The sequence below is a fragment of the Buceros rhinoceros genome, unplaced genomic scaffold, assembly GCF_000710305.1.
Source record: "Buceros rhinoceros silvestris isolate BGI_N320 unplaced genomic scaffold, ASM71030v1 scaffold5188, whole genome shotgun sequence".
In the NCBI taxonomy this organism is placed as follows: Eukaryota; Metazoa; Chordata; class Aves; order Bucerotiformes; family Bucerotidae; genus Buceros; species Buceros rhinoceros.
In genome coordinates, this window is record NW_010427412.1 from 55,184 (window position 1) to 70,801 (window position 15,618).

The following is a 15,618-nucleotide window of genomic DNA, read 5'->3' on the forward strand; positions in this document are numbered from 1 at the left end:
TCTTACATTTTCACTTCTTTTGTCTGAAAAGTCTTCAGCCATGGAAACTGCATAGTCACCGGACCGCAGATGAATTTCCTGGGATAACTCACAAGTTCACACAATTTTTGGTTGCTTGATAGTTTAATAGAAACCTTTGTTCCCTTTTTAATAATGAAATAATAAGAATGGTAAGAATGAAATATAAGTGTACAAAACTGCACAGGCTGGAGAAGCACGTAGGTGACGCCTCCCACCCTTGACCCTCAGACCCATTTATAATAAGCTGCTGCCACTCTGGCAGATCACCTTCTCCTCAAAATAACCTATTTCAGCAGCTTTTTGTGGCCACTCAATTCAAAGTGAAGAGTGTGTGTGTGGAGGGGTGGGGGTGGTGGTGAAGAGAGGAAGAAGAAGGAGCGGGAGGCATCGCAACATTGCTTTCACCGGATGCAGCATGCAATGCCTATGCCTTTGCGAGGCCTTTTCTCCGGGCAGCCCAGGTGGGCGAGTTCATCCTCCCTTGGAGAAGCAGCAAGCCTGAAGAGCACTCTTCTAAATCACTGATGCGTGCGCTATTTCTGAAATGAAGTCCTTGGCCACAGAGCTCCGTTCATCGCCTTATTTCACCCACCTTGCATACTCCGTGTGTGTGCTTTGACAGTTTACCACCTCCTGCGCCTCGGCGGGGTTTCAGGGATTATACAACCGCATTGTTATCAACTGTTTTGTTGTTTTGGGAGGAGGTCATTGCATATTCAGCCCGACTGGTTCCGTTCTCTTCTTTTCTCATTGGTTTCCTTGAGTGATCCCATGTTCGGTGATGCACATACAGAGCGTGGGGGAGAAGAAAGGACAGAAATAAACATCATCTTTGTCAATACAGATTGAAGGTAAGGACATGAAAGGTGCATCATAATACTGAACTTTTCCTGTAGATTTTTTTCTTTCTGAACACAGGCCAAAACAGCAGTTTAATTTTGTCAAGCCTCATGATCAACCTGGAAGGTGAGAAGTCTAGTCCTAAGACCTCACGACGGGCTGTTGGTCTCCCCATGCTAGTCTGTGTATAGATACAAGTGTGCAAGTTGCACGGGACGAAGGCTGCTGGAAGGCGAGCACTCCACCACCACCTTCATCCCTAGAATGGAGGCTGGGTTGCTGGGTCAGTCTCTGCCTTGGTGCAGTCCTGGGCCTTTTCTCTCAAAGTGCAACATCACTCAAACTGGGATGATAACCAGTTGTTTCCACTGAGAACCCAACTCCCTCACCAGTCATAAAACCATTGTGTTTGGTCACGAGGAGAGGACTCATCCGACCAGTGCAGATATGCACCTCTGTGGTGATGACCCCAAACTACCTTCACAGTCTAGAAGGTACCACTCCAGAACCTGGAGAGAAACAGGTACTTCTAAAACACAGTTCAGAACAGCATCATTTAGGATACCCAAGATAAGGCAGATGCTTTGTGCCCGAGGCATCCTTGTCCCTCTGCTTTGTCTGTGAGTGACATCTAGTTTACCAGCCCAGACACAGATGTTCATGTTCTATGTGCCTGAGTTAGCAACTGAAACGTGGTGCCCGCTATGATCTACGAGTCCCTCCAGGACACAACCACCCTTTTAATTTTGTTTGGTGGCTGCTTGTGTCATTTGGTAACATGGTCCACGACCACCAATGCTAATTGTGAGACAATTGAGAAAATGCCAGCAAGTGCAGGAAACTAAGTACGTGTGTATCACAGAGCAAAACCATCTTATTTGGGATTTTAAAATGACTTTGAAAAGGGAGACCTGAGCATAAGTCCCCTTACAGACCATGCTACATCAGGTAAGTGTTTCCCCCACAACTTCTCACAAGTGGTGTGGCCTTTATTGAAATCCGAAGCTTTCAACACAGTAGGAGGAAAAAGCTTTGTGCTTTCCACACAGTATTTCAGACATTAGTGCCTTGAGTTGACAGCGCTGCTGTGCGTAAAAAGAGGACCAGATAAATGTAATACAACAGTCACTCTGTGCTATTGTTCCTGACATTCTTTAACAAAACAAACAACAATTATTAAAAAGTGGTTAATGACATTTAATTTCAGCAAAGTATTAATGAAAGATTTATGGAGAATGATTACAAGAAGATAAATTTATTTTGCTTGTAATCTCAAAGAAAATACTTTGGATTGTGGTGTCTTATGCCTCTTTAGCTGGTAAGGTTTTAGCAGGCTTGTTAATATTAGTCATGATTCTAGCTGTTAGAGAATGGAAATGGAAGACTAAGAGTTGTTGACACTAAAGGTTTGTTGAACCGTTTTTCAGCCATTAACATTCTGTGCTTGTCTGCATCTGACACAAGGTCCAGTGGCTCTGTCTTTCATGACATTGTAAAGCACCCATCCACCCTGCCTCATCCCTGACAGGAGGAAGAGAGAATGTGACTGCAATACTTCTCATTTTTTTCCCATACAGGAAAAATGGCGTGGCTGTCTAAACTTCTCTGTTGCTTTCAAAAATTCTGGTTTGTTTTTTTTTTTGACTCCCCCTAGCCCTGTTCTAACCCCGACAATCAGCATAGTGAATGGTCAAAAATTGAAGATATTTTGGCCACTTCTACTTTCTATGTGTTTGTCTCCTGTTTATCTCTTCTTTCTTTATTTTGGCCTCCTATGTGTTTCTGCACCTCTCCAGTTTAATTTTCTTTCCCTCTTTAACCTTCAGGTTAAAAAGCGTCTTCCTCTCATTTTTATCTACATTTTTCATTTTTCAGAAGTGATTTCAAGATCAACTTCTTCAATCCTCTTGAAACTTCTTCCTTTCCTTCCCCTTTTCTTGCTTCAGTTTCTCCTCACTGAGAGCTGCTGTTTGCCCTCTCCCCTCCTCAGGCTGGTCTCCCAGTGGAGACCTGGGCCATTTGGAGATTCTCATCCAATGGTGAGGCTTCTTTGCAGACACTGCTGGAGATGTTGCCAGTGATATCACACCACTGGCACCAGTATGCATTGGAAGTGTATTTTTTCAGAGCCTGCAAACAGTGGAATGGAGATTTTATCAAGGTTCTGCTTCTGCCTTATCAGCTGCTCAGGGTTAATGTTAGCAACACAGAGCAACTACTTTCTTGGGACTCGATGAAATAGCTATTTGAGGCACTTATGCATTTATTTGTTTTTGGAATACACAATAGCTCAGGCTCAGAGACTGCTCTGTTTAACTCCTTCACCCAGTCTGTTACCAAATCACGCCAGGTATGGATTTGGGGTCAAACTTGCCTCAGTTACACCATTTAAATGGCTGGTCTGGAAGACTTGTATGCCCTTGTCACGGTGATTAAAACTGACCTAGTATTTAGATACGCAAAGTCATTTTGTCCTGTTGCTATTTTTCAGCTGCCCTTTTGCATTAGGACACTAGCTCTTCCTGTGCCACTAGCTCTGTGTGTCACTAGCTTTCTTTTACCTCAAATTCCATTGACTGTTGAGATCCAAGCATGCAAGTTTTCCTCTGACACACCAAGAGGAACCCTTTTATCCTATTTTCTGCCTGATAAACTGCATTATGGACGATCTTCCTATGTGTGATACTCCAAGCCCCCTTTCAGATGACGCGCTATGGCCATGTATTTACGCTTTTCTGTCGCTCTTCACTGGTAAAAGGGATGTTTCACATTAGTGAGGGAATGAGTAGGGAACTATTCATATCCATGACATACTCACTTGGTGGCAGGCGAAACGGGCTGTTCGCTAACAAGTGGTTTGCATTTCTTTACAGTATGATTTGCTACACACTGCACTTTGATGTTTAGCAAACAAATTGGTGCGCTCTTCATGCCAAACATCTGCGCATGAAAGGGGCATGCAACTCTGTACAGCTTAGTGCACGCCTGAAATGACGCATCAGAGTCCATAATGACCTCTCCACCACGCATGCATTAATTTGCATGAGTCCTAAAATCAAGAAAGCATCAAACAGCCATTTAATAGTGTATTTCACACATGAAACTTAAATTTCAGATGAGGTTCTGATCACATTATAAATCATATTTATCAAAGAAATTCATATTAGCTTGTCATATTGCCTTGTACCAGTTCTCTGCAGAGTCCTGTGTAAAGGTCAGCGTAATGAAGCACATTCAAATGTAATTTGTACATTCTGTCTTCAGAAAATTTCCTAAAGGAAACACAGTTTTTGGCCCTTTATCACGGCTAGTCTCAAAACTCAGTTGGTATATTGGACAAAAGCCTCCCTGCCAGCTTTAGCCACTGGTGTAAATTTGTCATAGACCTGCTGTCTGTGAGGCAGTTGTGTGGTAGAGCAGTAGGGGATGGTTTCACCTCGTGTCTCCCTTGTGCACACCTAAGAAAATCTCTAAATATGACTTTTCAGACAAAATCAAGGAAAAGCTGAGCAGACTAATCACTTGATCGGGACTTTATTATGCCTTGTTACTTACAGGCTTATTGAAGCTTTAAGGTAGGATCAGCTAGAAATGGGAAAAGAATCTTCGTCCAGAGGAGTAAACTGCAATGGAGTTTAAAAGACACAATGCAATCCACATGCTCACACTCTTCAAGGTGCTTCATGTTTGGAAGGCATGAGAGCCAAGAATAAAATCTGATTTTGTAAGACAGACCTGAGCTTTGCAAACCTTCTTCCTACTGCCTACCTCCACAGCAACACCTTGGTTAGTGTCAGTGTACCATGGCCACCAGGATGGTCCATGGGAAGGCCAGGCCCCTGGGAAATCCAGACAAGCTGGGAGGGGGTGACCCTGGGCTGGCAGCCAAGAATTAAAGGGATCTTAAGTTCATCTCCTTTGGGGGCTCCCATACCTGACTCAGGATTGCCAGGAAACGACTGCCTCCACTTGGGATTTGCGGCCCTGGATTACCCTCCACGGGAAACTGCTATCCTCTTTCTTACAAAACTGGAATAGAACGTCTCATTCTTCTTTTAACATGCAGTTAGAGGAGGAAAGGCCTCTTTGTCCTCCCTGCTCTGTGGTGTTGGAAGAGACGCCCAATGCTCACAAGACCACAGTGCAACTCCACTCTTTACTGAGCAGTGGCACAAAATTGTAAATCGTATTTAGAAAGCACCAGAAAAAAAAAAATGTTCTGTAGGGGTATCCGTATCAACTGACAGAGATTTTACCAACAGTGAAAGCTATGAGGCATCTCTGTACTGCCTTTGCACAGCCAATGCCTAAAAAAAAAAATTTTCTGTATGGGTATCCGTATCAACTGACAGAGATTTTACCAACAGTGAAAGCTATGAGGCATCTCTGTACTGCCTTTGCACAGCCAATGCCTGTGCTACCGGACAAGGTGCTTGTGCCAAAAATCCTTCTGTGTTTTCAGTTCTTCTGATGAAGGTGATTTTAGTTACACATAAGGAACTTGTCTCTCCTCTAAAATCATTTTCACCTTCAGCTGGCTGCTACCACGAACAAAGCTGCTACCAAGCTCTGTGGGCAGCCCCACTCTCTCACCTCACAGCAGAGGGCTGTGCTATGGGGAAGGACAAGCAGCTGGAGAGCTGCTCTACAGGCGAGCATCACCGTGGCTCACCCGCCCCTCCTGTGCGGGGCCGCGTGTCTGCTTGCCAGTCCCCAGGGCAAAGCGGCAGAAGGGAAGAGGCAAATCAGAGAGCTGAAGATATATCGCTTATATGTGCAATGACTTCAAAGCTCTTCTCCATACTGATGAATATTTCATTAGCTATCAACACATAAAAATTAATGATTTTCTATGAAATTGGGTCTCATACAACACACCCACTTGGTTCATAGGATTGGTCTATCCTGATGTGCCCCTAGAGCACAGCAGAAATATCCCACCTACCTATACACCAGCAGAGACCCAACCGCAGCAGCAACTTCCTGGGTTACAAAAGTTGTCCAAGAAACAGGGTCAGTATCTGGTAAGTATATTTTCACTCCACTTCATCTCCTGGGCCGGGATGCTAGCAGCACCAGTGGCAGTTATGTTTTGAGCTTTTGGCTTGCCTTCACTGCTGGAAGCCCAGACGAGATGATGTGTGGGCCACAGTCTTACTTCAAAAACATCCTTATTTAGCAGATACAGGATAGGAGCAAAAGAATAAATTTTGTAGTGATGTTATTAAATTAAATTTCTAGACTAAATAACCTGAATGTTTATAAGAATATAAATGGAGGCTGTTTACATCTTAGTACCGGGGGCATTCATCACACAGCCGTTTGATTCATGCTGGGCATAAGCATGAGGTGAATCAGTTCTGCGATAGCAACTGTTGGGAGAAGCAAGCTTGCTTTCTAAGATTGGTTTGTGAACAGGACCCTTCCTAGAAGTACTCAGTGCACTGACAATAGTTGCTTTCTGCAACACAGCCACCGAATTTGTGTTCAGTCGCCCATGACGAGACTTGCTCATTGATTTGACTAACCTTGACTGGCCAGCCAGCCTGCTGCTATGGCCCAGACATACGGGACTCACGTTAAAGAGAGACACTTCCCTGGAGATAGTTTTCAGAGCCATGGAAAGAAAGTCACCAGGAAAATTCAGTCTGAATATTTGACAGCGTAAAGATAGTCCGGCATCTAAAACACAAACAAACTGTCTTGCCCCCAGTGTTTATTACTTATTATCCCTATATGTGTTGGTTTTGACTTACTCTTCCAAACGATAAAGTTTTATATGGAAACTGGAGGATACTACCTGCACCATTTGGGAGGACTATGTATACTGGACACTGGACATTTGATGGAGGTTTGAACCTTGTGAAAAAAAGAGATGTGTCTTCTGTGAATCAGAAAAGGTCGTTCTTTCCGTAGAGATGTTTGAGTAGTTCAGTCTTAGCCAAACAAAACTAGTGGTCAGCTGATAAAGAAGATTTATGACAGAAATTAAGCGTACAATTTTTTATATCTTCAGATGTTTTCTGTCTGTCTCTCGTGTGGAGAAGGGGAGAAGATCTGTGCAGGTGCACAGTGCTAGGACCATGAAGCAAAAAGGGAAGGTCTCTTTCATAGCACTGCAAATCATATTGCAGCAATAGGCTTTGATCTAACCCCAAGCCACCATCTCCTAAAAAGAGTTTCTTCTTTTCTGGCTGTTCACATGAGCATTTTCAAGTCTGCAACTTACAGCTAACTCAGCTCTCCCTCCCAGCCATTTTTGGCTGACCAGTTTCTGGAGTACATTTAAGCGAGCCCTGCAGGCACGTGGGCGATTTCTGTTTTGGAGTGGTTCATGCTCCCCTGTGACTGTCAAGTCCCCCTCACTGTGCACAGATTGAAGATCTAGCCTTTGCTGTGTGCTTCTCTCAGGGAAGCAAAATAATCCATACAGAGTCGCTCTGCAGCCATTCATCAGCACTTAGAGGTTCCCCGAGCTGCTGCACCCAGGCTGCAAAATGTGGTGGGCAGATCTCTTTCTGCAGAAGTGCATCTCCCAGCCAGCTGAAGTTGCTCTGGATATATTTGAAGGGAGGATTTGGCCTGTTCAGATAGCAAGTAATTCCAGTAGATTGCTGAGCCACATGCGAAATTTAAGAAGTGGAGTTTAGTCTTCATTTATTTTCAGCAGTGCAAAGTCAGAGTAATTCCACAGACTTTGTTGGACTTGAGGAGGATTTGTTCAGATATTACAGAGGAAGATTCATCCCTGGGAGACTAAGGTGATGCAATCACATTTCCTGCTAGGTCTTCAATTAGTCTAACTTCAGAATTATGATCCTACACAAAACCAATCTTAAGGAAGAGAAGCAGCTTTATTACTAGGATACTGCACTATTAACTGACATAATTGCTAACAGTAATTTCAGTGACCCCTCAAATTACAGCCCATTCTTTGCACTCCCTAGAATGATCTTTGAAAGGTTTTATTGACTGGAGAGATATTACAGCTGGCGTTATCTGTCGGGTGGTCTCAGTAAGGAATACATCATTAATATGTTTTGATGACAAAAGGAAAAAAAATCAATGGAAAAAAATGAGCTCATGTTGTCAGCCTTCCAGCCTGGCAAAAAGCCACTAACAACAACAAACAAGCCCCATCCCCCTCCACACCGTTCCCCCCCCCCCCCGCCCCCCCCGCACATTGATGAGACTCCACCTGATGCGCTCCTGATGAACACAACCCCCCCCCCCCCCCCCCCCCTTCCCCCCCCCCCCGCCAGCCCTGGATATTGAATGCATGGAATGAAGGTACCCTGCTTTGAACAAAACCAAAACATGTCTGGAGGATGGCCATGGCCATGGCCATGACCATGTCTGGCAGTGCGTTGATGAGCTGAGCACACTCCTGCTCCTTGAGCAGTGTAGGCAGTTAAGGCACGGTCATGGAGCTCAGTTCACGGCTGACCACGCTCTGCCAAGCAATGCAGAAACAGCCTGGGGCAGTCAATATGTATGTAGCACCCAGATAACCAGGATTATGCGTAACTCCATTGCATTAGGCATGATCTGCCCGAAAAAGTCTATAATTTACAGAGAGTAGCCAACTCAAATTTCTGTCCTAATTTCTTATTAGAAGATAGTAAAGAAAATCGAACAATCTAGTCTAATGAAAAGAAAGAGGGGACGGGACTGATTTCAGGGAACACCAGAAGAGGAAAAGGACATTCAAAAGGAAAAAGTGGGAAGATGCCATCAATAAACTTAGACTGGAGATACAAAAAAAGGTTCTTTTACTCTCACTCAGAAGAAGATTCTCTTACTCAGAAGAATAATGTTTTGAACTGGGACTGCTGGAGGAGGGAGCAGGGAGAGAGGGAAAACTATACAGCTTCAAGAGGGAGACCGGTTTGTTTATGAAAAGGATCAAATGCCACCATGCCCACAATATCGGGGACAGGCAGGGTGAGCCAGGCGTCTTGTTCCAATCCTGTGTTACTAACAGGTCTAGACTGCCACCCTGAAGTAGCAAAGAAGGAATACTGACTGCTTCAGGGAACTAGAACAACCAATGCAACAGGAGAAAGCATTTCATTGAACTTCACGTGTAGTCCCAATGTCCCTGGGGTTGATTTTCAGTGATCAAGGCAATACCTACGGTCAGAGTTGGACACACCATGAGTTGCTCTGCTACAGCATTTGGGTCTGGGCAATGGCTGGGAATAGGAAGCAGTTAATAATGAAGGCAGCACATGCTCCTGGTTTGATTTTTTCCCCTTTTCATGCAGATCAGGAGGGGGAAGAGAGTAGCATTTCCCAGAGCCCTCTTGTGAATAACCTCCAGACTAGTGCAGATGCATTACTGCAATGGTGTTTCACTAAAATCAAAGTCATGGAGCTCATGGACAAAATACTGCATATGACCCAAATCAGACTGTGCGCACTCTCTGGGCTTTTGTGCCCACAAGCCGAAGGCACATGCAAGTTTGAGCCTTCATTTCTGCACCCATTTGTGAAAGCTCTCTGTCGGCCACACAAAACTGAGACATGCACGATCTCACAGGTGCTGGGTGAAAGCAAGAAACCTCCTCTGGTTATCTGCCACTCGGTAATACAAAAACACCAGTGGAAGCCTAAACAGATCCTTCTCTTAGACCCTTAAAATTCTCCAGTCCTTTTGAAACAGGCTTAACAAGACCTATCACTATTCAATGCTTTCTGTCTTCAGAGTGCTTAACAAACATTAATGAGGAAATCTGGAGAAACATGCCTGTCAAGTGCCCAGCTGTACCAAACCCGATCAGCATCTTGCTTTTTTTATATAGACAGAATCACAGACTCACAGAATCGTTTTGGTTGGAAAAGACCTATGAGATCATTGAGTTCAACCATTCACCCGGCACTGCCAGGTCATCACTAACCCAGGGCCCTCAGCACCACATCTATATGACTTTCAAATACCTCCAGGGATGGGAACTCCACCATCTTCCTGGGCAGCCTGTTCCAGTGCTTCACAACCCTCTCTGAAAGAAATTTTTCCTAATATCCAACCCAACCCTCCCCTGGTGCATCTTGAAGCCGTTTCCTCTTGTCCTATCAATTGTTACTTGGGAGAAGAGACCAATCCCCGCCTCTCTACATCCTCCTTTCAGGTAGTTGTAGAGAGTGATAAGGTATCTCCTCAGCCTCCTTTTCTCCAGGCTAAACAACCCCAGTTCCCTCAGCCGCTCCCCATAGGACTTGCTCTCTAGACCCTTCACCAGCTTTGTTGCCCTTCTCTGAACACACTCCAGCAACAAAGCGTCCTTCTTGCAGGGAGGGACCCAAAACCGGATGCAGTACTCAAGATGTAACCTCACCAGTGCCAAGAACAGGGGGATGATCTCTTCCCCACTCCCGCTGGCCACACTATTGCTGACACAAGCCAGGATGCCATTGGCCTTCTTGGCCACCTGGGCACACTGCTGGCTCATATTCAGCTGGCTGTTGACCAACATCCCCAGGGTCCTTTTCCACCAGGCAACTTTCCAGCCACTGTTCCCCAAGCCTGAAGCGTTGCAGGGTGTTGTGACCCACGTGCAGGACTTGGCACTTGGTCTTGAACTGCATACCACTGGCCTCAGCACATTGATCCAGCCTGTAGAGCCTCCCTATCCTCAAGCAGATGAACACTCCTGCCTAACTTGGTGTCATCTGTGAACTGACTGAGGGTGCACTCGATCCCCTCATCCAGATCATTGATAACGATGTTAAAGAGAACAGGACCCAATACTGAGCCCTGGGAAACACCACCTGTGATTGGCCAAGTACAGTCGTCCATGCCATGAGCAGCCAGTTCCTCTGGCAGAATGCTGTGAGAAACAGTGTCAAAGGCTTTACTAAAGTCTAGGTAGACAACGTCCACAGCTCTTTCCTCACCCACTAATTATGTCACCTTGTCATAGAAGGAGATCAGGTTAGTGAAGCTGGACCTGCTTCTTATAAATCCATGTTGACTGGGCCTGATCACCTGGTTGTCCTGTATGTGCCTCGTGATGGCACTTGGGATGATCTACTCCATAACCTTCACGTTGTAACGACAACTACCTAATTGTTTCTGCTCAGTTACTGTGAGGCCAGCAAAAGACATTTATAAACCATTAGTTAGCTAGTCTCCAATTAGTTGTTCTTACAAAAAGATATCTATGTTGGAGAGGTTCAGGGATCTCCTACCATGTCTGCACTTGCTGGCTGTTGATGCCCCACGCTTCAGGTTAGGGTGAGCATCAGTACTGGAAAAATGTGGGGTTGGAATAACAAGAGGCTGCGAGAGGAGATGAGCAAAGGCTGCTCTTCACTGCTCTCTTGCTGTCTCTGAAGGACAGCACGTCTCTCATCAGCCAAGTGAGTGTAGGTACTGCCCTTTCAGGCAATGGACTCTTCCATTCCCAGAACACTGCTGATCTTCTGTGCTACTTTGTGTTCAGATTTTTTTCTGAATGTAGATAACTGCCTTGCTATTTGATCCCTTGCAAACATAGGCAATGACTTGAATTGTGGGCTTGATCCATACAGAACAAGGCTACTGCTATTCCACAGAACCATTTAAATAGAATTTCACAAAATTATTTAAATACTAACAATTAATTTCTGTACAGATGAAGCAAAATTCTCTGCAGATTTTCTGTTACAGAAACCTCTTTAATAGCAGAGTGTCTGCAACACAAATAAGTGCAAAGAGCTCAGAAGAAAATTAAAACTTGTAAAAATGAACTGACCATTGCAGCTATGTAGATCACTATGCACTTGAGACAGAGACTCTGTCTCTGCCACCAACTAGAGTAAGACCACTGATTTCCAAGCAGCTGCTTCTGACTTTCTCCACTCACAAAGAAGGGTTCACAGAGCCAGACTCTGCTCTTTGCAGGATAAATGCAAACCCACTGTAAATGGACTGCACAGGGTAGTCACAGCCTTCCCATGCTCTGGGTGTGCAAGGCAGAGCAACCAGCAAATCCTGCACACCTTGATGTCTACACTAAGATTTGGTTTTGTGCAGTGTGGGAGCTAAGTGGCTTTAGACAACTGTAACTGGGAACAATTTCTGAGGAAGGACTTGAGTTCAGGGGTCAGAGCACCTGAAAGGAAGAACCAGGTAAGTCTGCAGTTCCTGCTGCTTGGGAGTATTAACATCTTTTATGATTTTCATGCTACTGCCTCAAAAAGCAGACATCAAAGAAGGTACTGCTCCTTCAGCTGGACCTCTGTACATGGCCTCTTTGCAAAGGCCAGAAGGAGTGACCCTATCTTCCCACTCCTGCTTTGCGCACAGCTGGGATCAGACCCTTTACATCAGACCTCCTGTTTGTTAGTGCTTCACTCCATCATCCATCATTATCATGGGGAATGGAAGCTGTGATGTTCATTTTCAGTTTTTAGACTTGTAAGTGAAGAGAATCCTGATCTCATATATACCCAGATTTCTTCAGAAGTTATGGCTTTGGGAAAAAGTTTAATTAAAAACTCATGGTAAACCTGTCAACTCTCCTATATGTTTCAAAGCTCTAGTATCCACTTGTTTCTTATAATTTCACTGGGAAAATCAGGAATATTTCAACTACTACAATTAGACCAGCATGAGCATTATGTTCTGGCACAAGCCTGTAAAATCCACCCATGGCTATTACAGAGTCGCGACGAGGCAGTAACTGTAGAATACTTGAATCTATAGCAAGAGTTCTGCCTTCAATGTGATACCCCCATCTGAAGCAGAAAACAGGAAAATGGCAGGTTTGTTTCTGACCACAACAAAAAGTTAATTGATCTCAGGACAGACCATAAAGCTCTAGAGATTTCTGTTGGCATCTTTGTCAATACATCACAAATTAGGAGTGAACAAGTGAAAAATGATCCGTAGGAGAGTATCTGGTGAAACACTTGGACTCTTTGTTTTATGCTAAAGACTAAAGCCTCCTGAAGGCTTCCAGTGTTCCCAGTTACGAGAAACAGGGGGCATTTTATCCATTTTGAACAGCAAACTTTCTCCCGAGCAGAATGTAACTTTGGTGTAACTTAGACAGAGAAAACCTGCCCTACAATAGTTATGTAACATGTAGTGCTTATAAAAATCACAGACTGAGAACACTGATCCTCCTGCTTATCCAACCAACGTGTACTGCACAGGCAACAGCAAAGCAAACTGTCCTGCACAACACGGCCCATGCGGCGTGGCTCAGCCATCTCTCTGAGTGAAAGGCTATTTTATCCACTTACCAACCCTTGACCTGCCAAACGAACTGCTAACAAGTAGTGGCAATACTTTTGCTGTTCTACTTAAAAATGAGCCCAACCCTTCTTCATCTTGGACAGCGACAACTATTAGTCCCTCATCCAAAAACCTCCAGTGATGCCACTGAATCAGCAGACCGAACAGCAGAGCTCCAGTGGGCTTGGGTCAGGTTGTAAAGCTGTTCAACAGCTTGTCCTACATGTACTGCCCTGGAAATTGTTGCACAACTAACACCCAGACTTCAATACTGTTTGGAGGAACAGTGGATTTTCCTTGTACTTCGAGGACTGCTCTGAGAGTAACACCTCCTATTTTATGACGTTGGCCCACATCGTCAGGGGTGGATGTTGGTGGTCTGGCAGTAGAGGTTGAACCTTCCCACCAGTATTCCAGCTGATTCAGTCGCCGTGTGACAGACGGCAGCAGAGGGGCAGTCTGACAACATGGGGTCTGATACGGGGGTGCGTATGAAGCAAAGGGGTGTAAATGAATTCCTCCATGAGGAAAACATTGCACCCACTGACAGTCATTGACGCTGCTGAATGTCTACAGAGACCAAACAGTGGGTGTCAGCACAGTGGGGCGGTGGGTGGTGCATTCCAGCAGTGGTAACAGTGATGGTGGGTCACCTCCTCTGGGGCATTTTTATGAGTGCTGCACGCAGGCTCTTGTTCATCACTGGTGAAAATGCACAGCCAATGGTGGGGACTGTGTCAAAACCCAGTGTTTGGTAACTGAGAATTTGCTCTGTCAAACAGTGTTATTGAGCTCTTTGTAGCTGTTGTAGTTTCCACGGATATAAAAAGAAGGCATTACTTTTGGATCAACCTTCATAGCACTCAGTTGTCATCAAGCAGGGCTACATTTAGTTTAATAAATAGTGATAGCTTTGAAAGAATACAAGAAATACAACAAGAATTCAGAGAGGTTGTGGACTCTCCGTCTGTGGAGATATTCAAAACACAGCTGGACACAGACCTTGGCTACCTACTCTAGCTGACTCTGTTATGGCAGCAGTTTGCACTAGACATTCTCCAGCTGTCCCTTCCAACCTCAACGATTCTATGATTCTATGAACTCATTTCTCGATGGTTAAAAAATGGGATCTCCTGCAGAAAGATTGGTTGCTCGGGGTATTTAAATTGTCATTAGTATATCATCTGCAATCTCATTCTAAGGATGGAAGGAAATTCTCCGTTGGGAGATGATTAGGCATAAAGGCTAAGCAACATACGGGGGCGTTGGGCTTTGGTTACAGGGGACAGAAGACCTGGAGTGTGGTGCTCACTGGTAGATGCTGGTGCTGTTGTTGATAAGCATCGACATTTAGCCAGTGGAAAAGATAATCAGGCTAGAGTGTGACTGTCTTTTCCTTGCTTTACCAAAATTTTAAAGTTTGTCTTTCAGCCGCCCTCAGTGACATTCCCAGGTCTTCCCGATGAAGACCATATTCCCTTCTGAATGGCACTTCTTAGGGGTTGATCCTTTTGCAAAGCTGAGCTGGTTTGACGTCAATGAATTGCATCAAAGACACACAGACTTGCCCTCACAGACCTTCTCCCTCCTCCCTTTCACTGTGACTACTCAGAGAATACTTTTTAACTCAGCTTTTCCACCAACTATTTCACTTTATATTCTGAGTAATGACCGTGTCTACGGGCACCTGCTGAGAATTAAGGCATTATTTCACTGTGAACCTTTCTAATGTGCCAGGGAGAAAAGGAGAGATTAACAATCTCAGTTCACCTTGACCTGTCTGTCATCAGCCATGCTGTCAATACCCACTTCACAGCAATTAAGCAAGTTTAGGACACTGTTCTCTCTTCTCTCCCCACTCTGAAAAGCATTATTTTGTGCAGTTCATAATGATTTTGGTTTGTTCTGGTTTAGATTGTGGTTGGTCCCAGTGGCTCATAGGAAAGGGCCACGTGGAGGACTACAGAGTCCTTGCTCTTTGGGGGAGTGACTGGTAGAGAACGGGCTAGGGGAGTGGTGCAGGGCCATGGCCTGCTTAGTGGGACATACCTCCCTGCACCATGGGACATGCTCTTTTCCCCTCACAAGCACCTGCATCATTTTGTTAAACAAAACCAACTTCTGGAACCTTGCTCCTGCTGCTGAAACTAGACCTTGCAGTGTACAGGGTCCATAAATCATAGGCTACTGCTAAGTACCCTAGAAAATACCTGAGCAATGAATTTTAAGACTTTTAAAATATTATCTGTCATTTTACTTCAGTACAATGTTTTCTTCCATTCAGTTATTATCTGAAGGTGAACTCAGTGCCTCTTTAAGGAAATGCGTATGTAGGCGTTTATACCTTTCTCTCAGGCTATGGGATACATACAAAACAGTGGCTTGACAAAGTTAGAATAGTAAGGAAAAGGTGTATAATGTAAAACCTTGCTATCATCAGCCTGGTTTCTCTGCTGACTTAGCAAGAAGGCTCTTTGGCAGCAAACCCTGTGGTACATCTGAGAGCAGAGGTATCCATCCCACCTGAAATCTAG

General features: G+C 44.7%; 1 protein-coding gene across 1 annotated transcript in view; it reads right to left on the reverse strand.

The window, feature by feature from the left end:
- Positions 1-679: 679 nt before the first annotated feature.
- PRIMA1 (proline rich membrane anchor 1) overlaps positions 680-15,618 on the reverse strand; it is a gene marked incomplete at its 5' end in the record, with an annotated part of 44,867 nt that continues 29,928 nt past the window's right edge. Inside the window, one exon of the mRNA XM_010141890.1 lies at positions 680-779. Within this exon, the coding sequence (XP_010140192.1) occupies positions 680-779 (100 nt within the window). The remainder of the gene's footprint in view (positions 780-15,618) is intronic.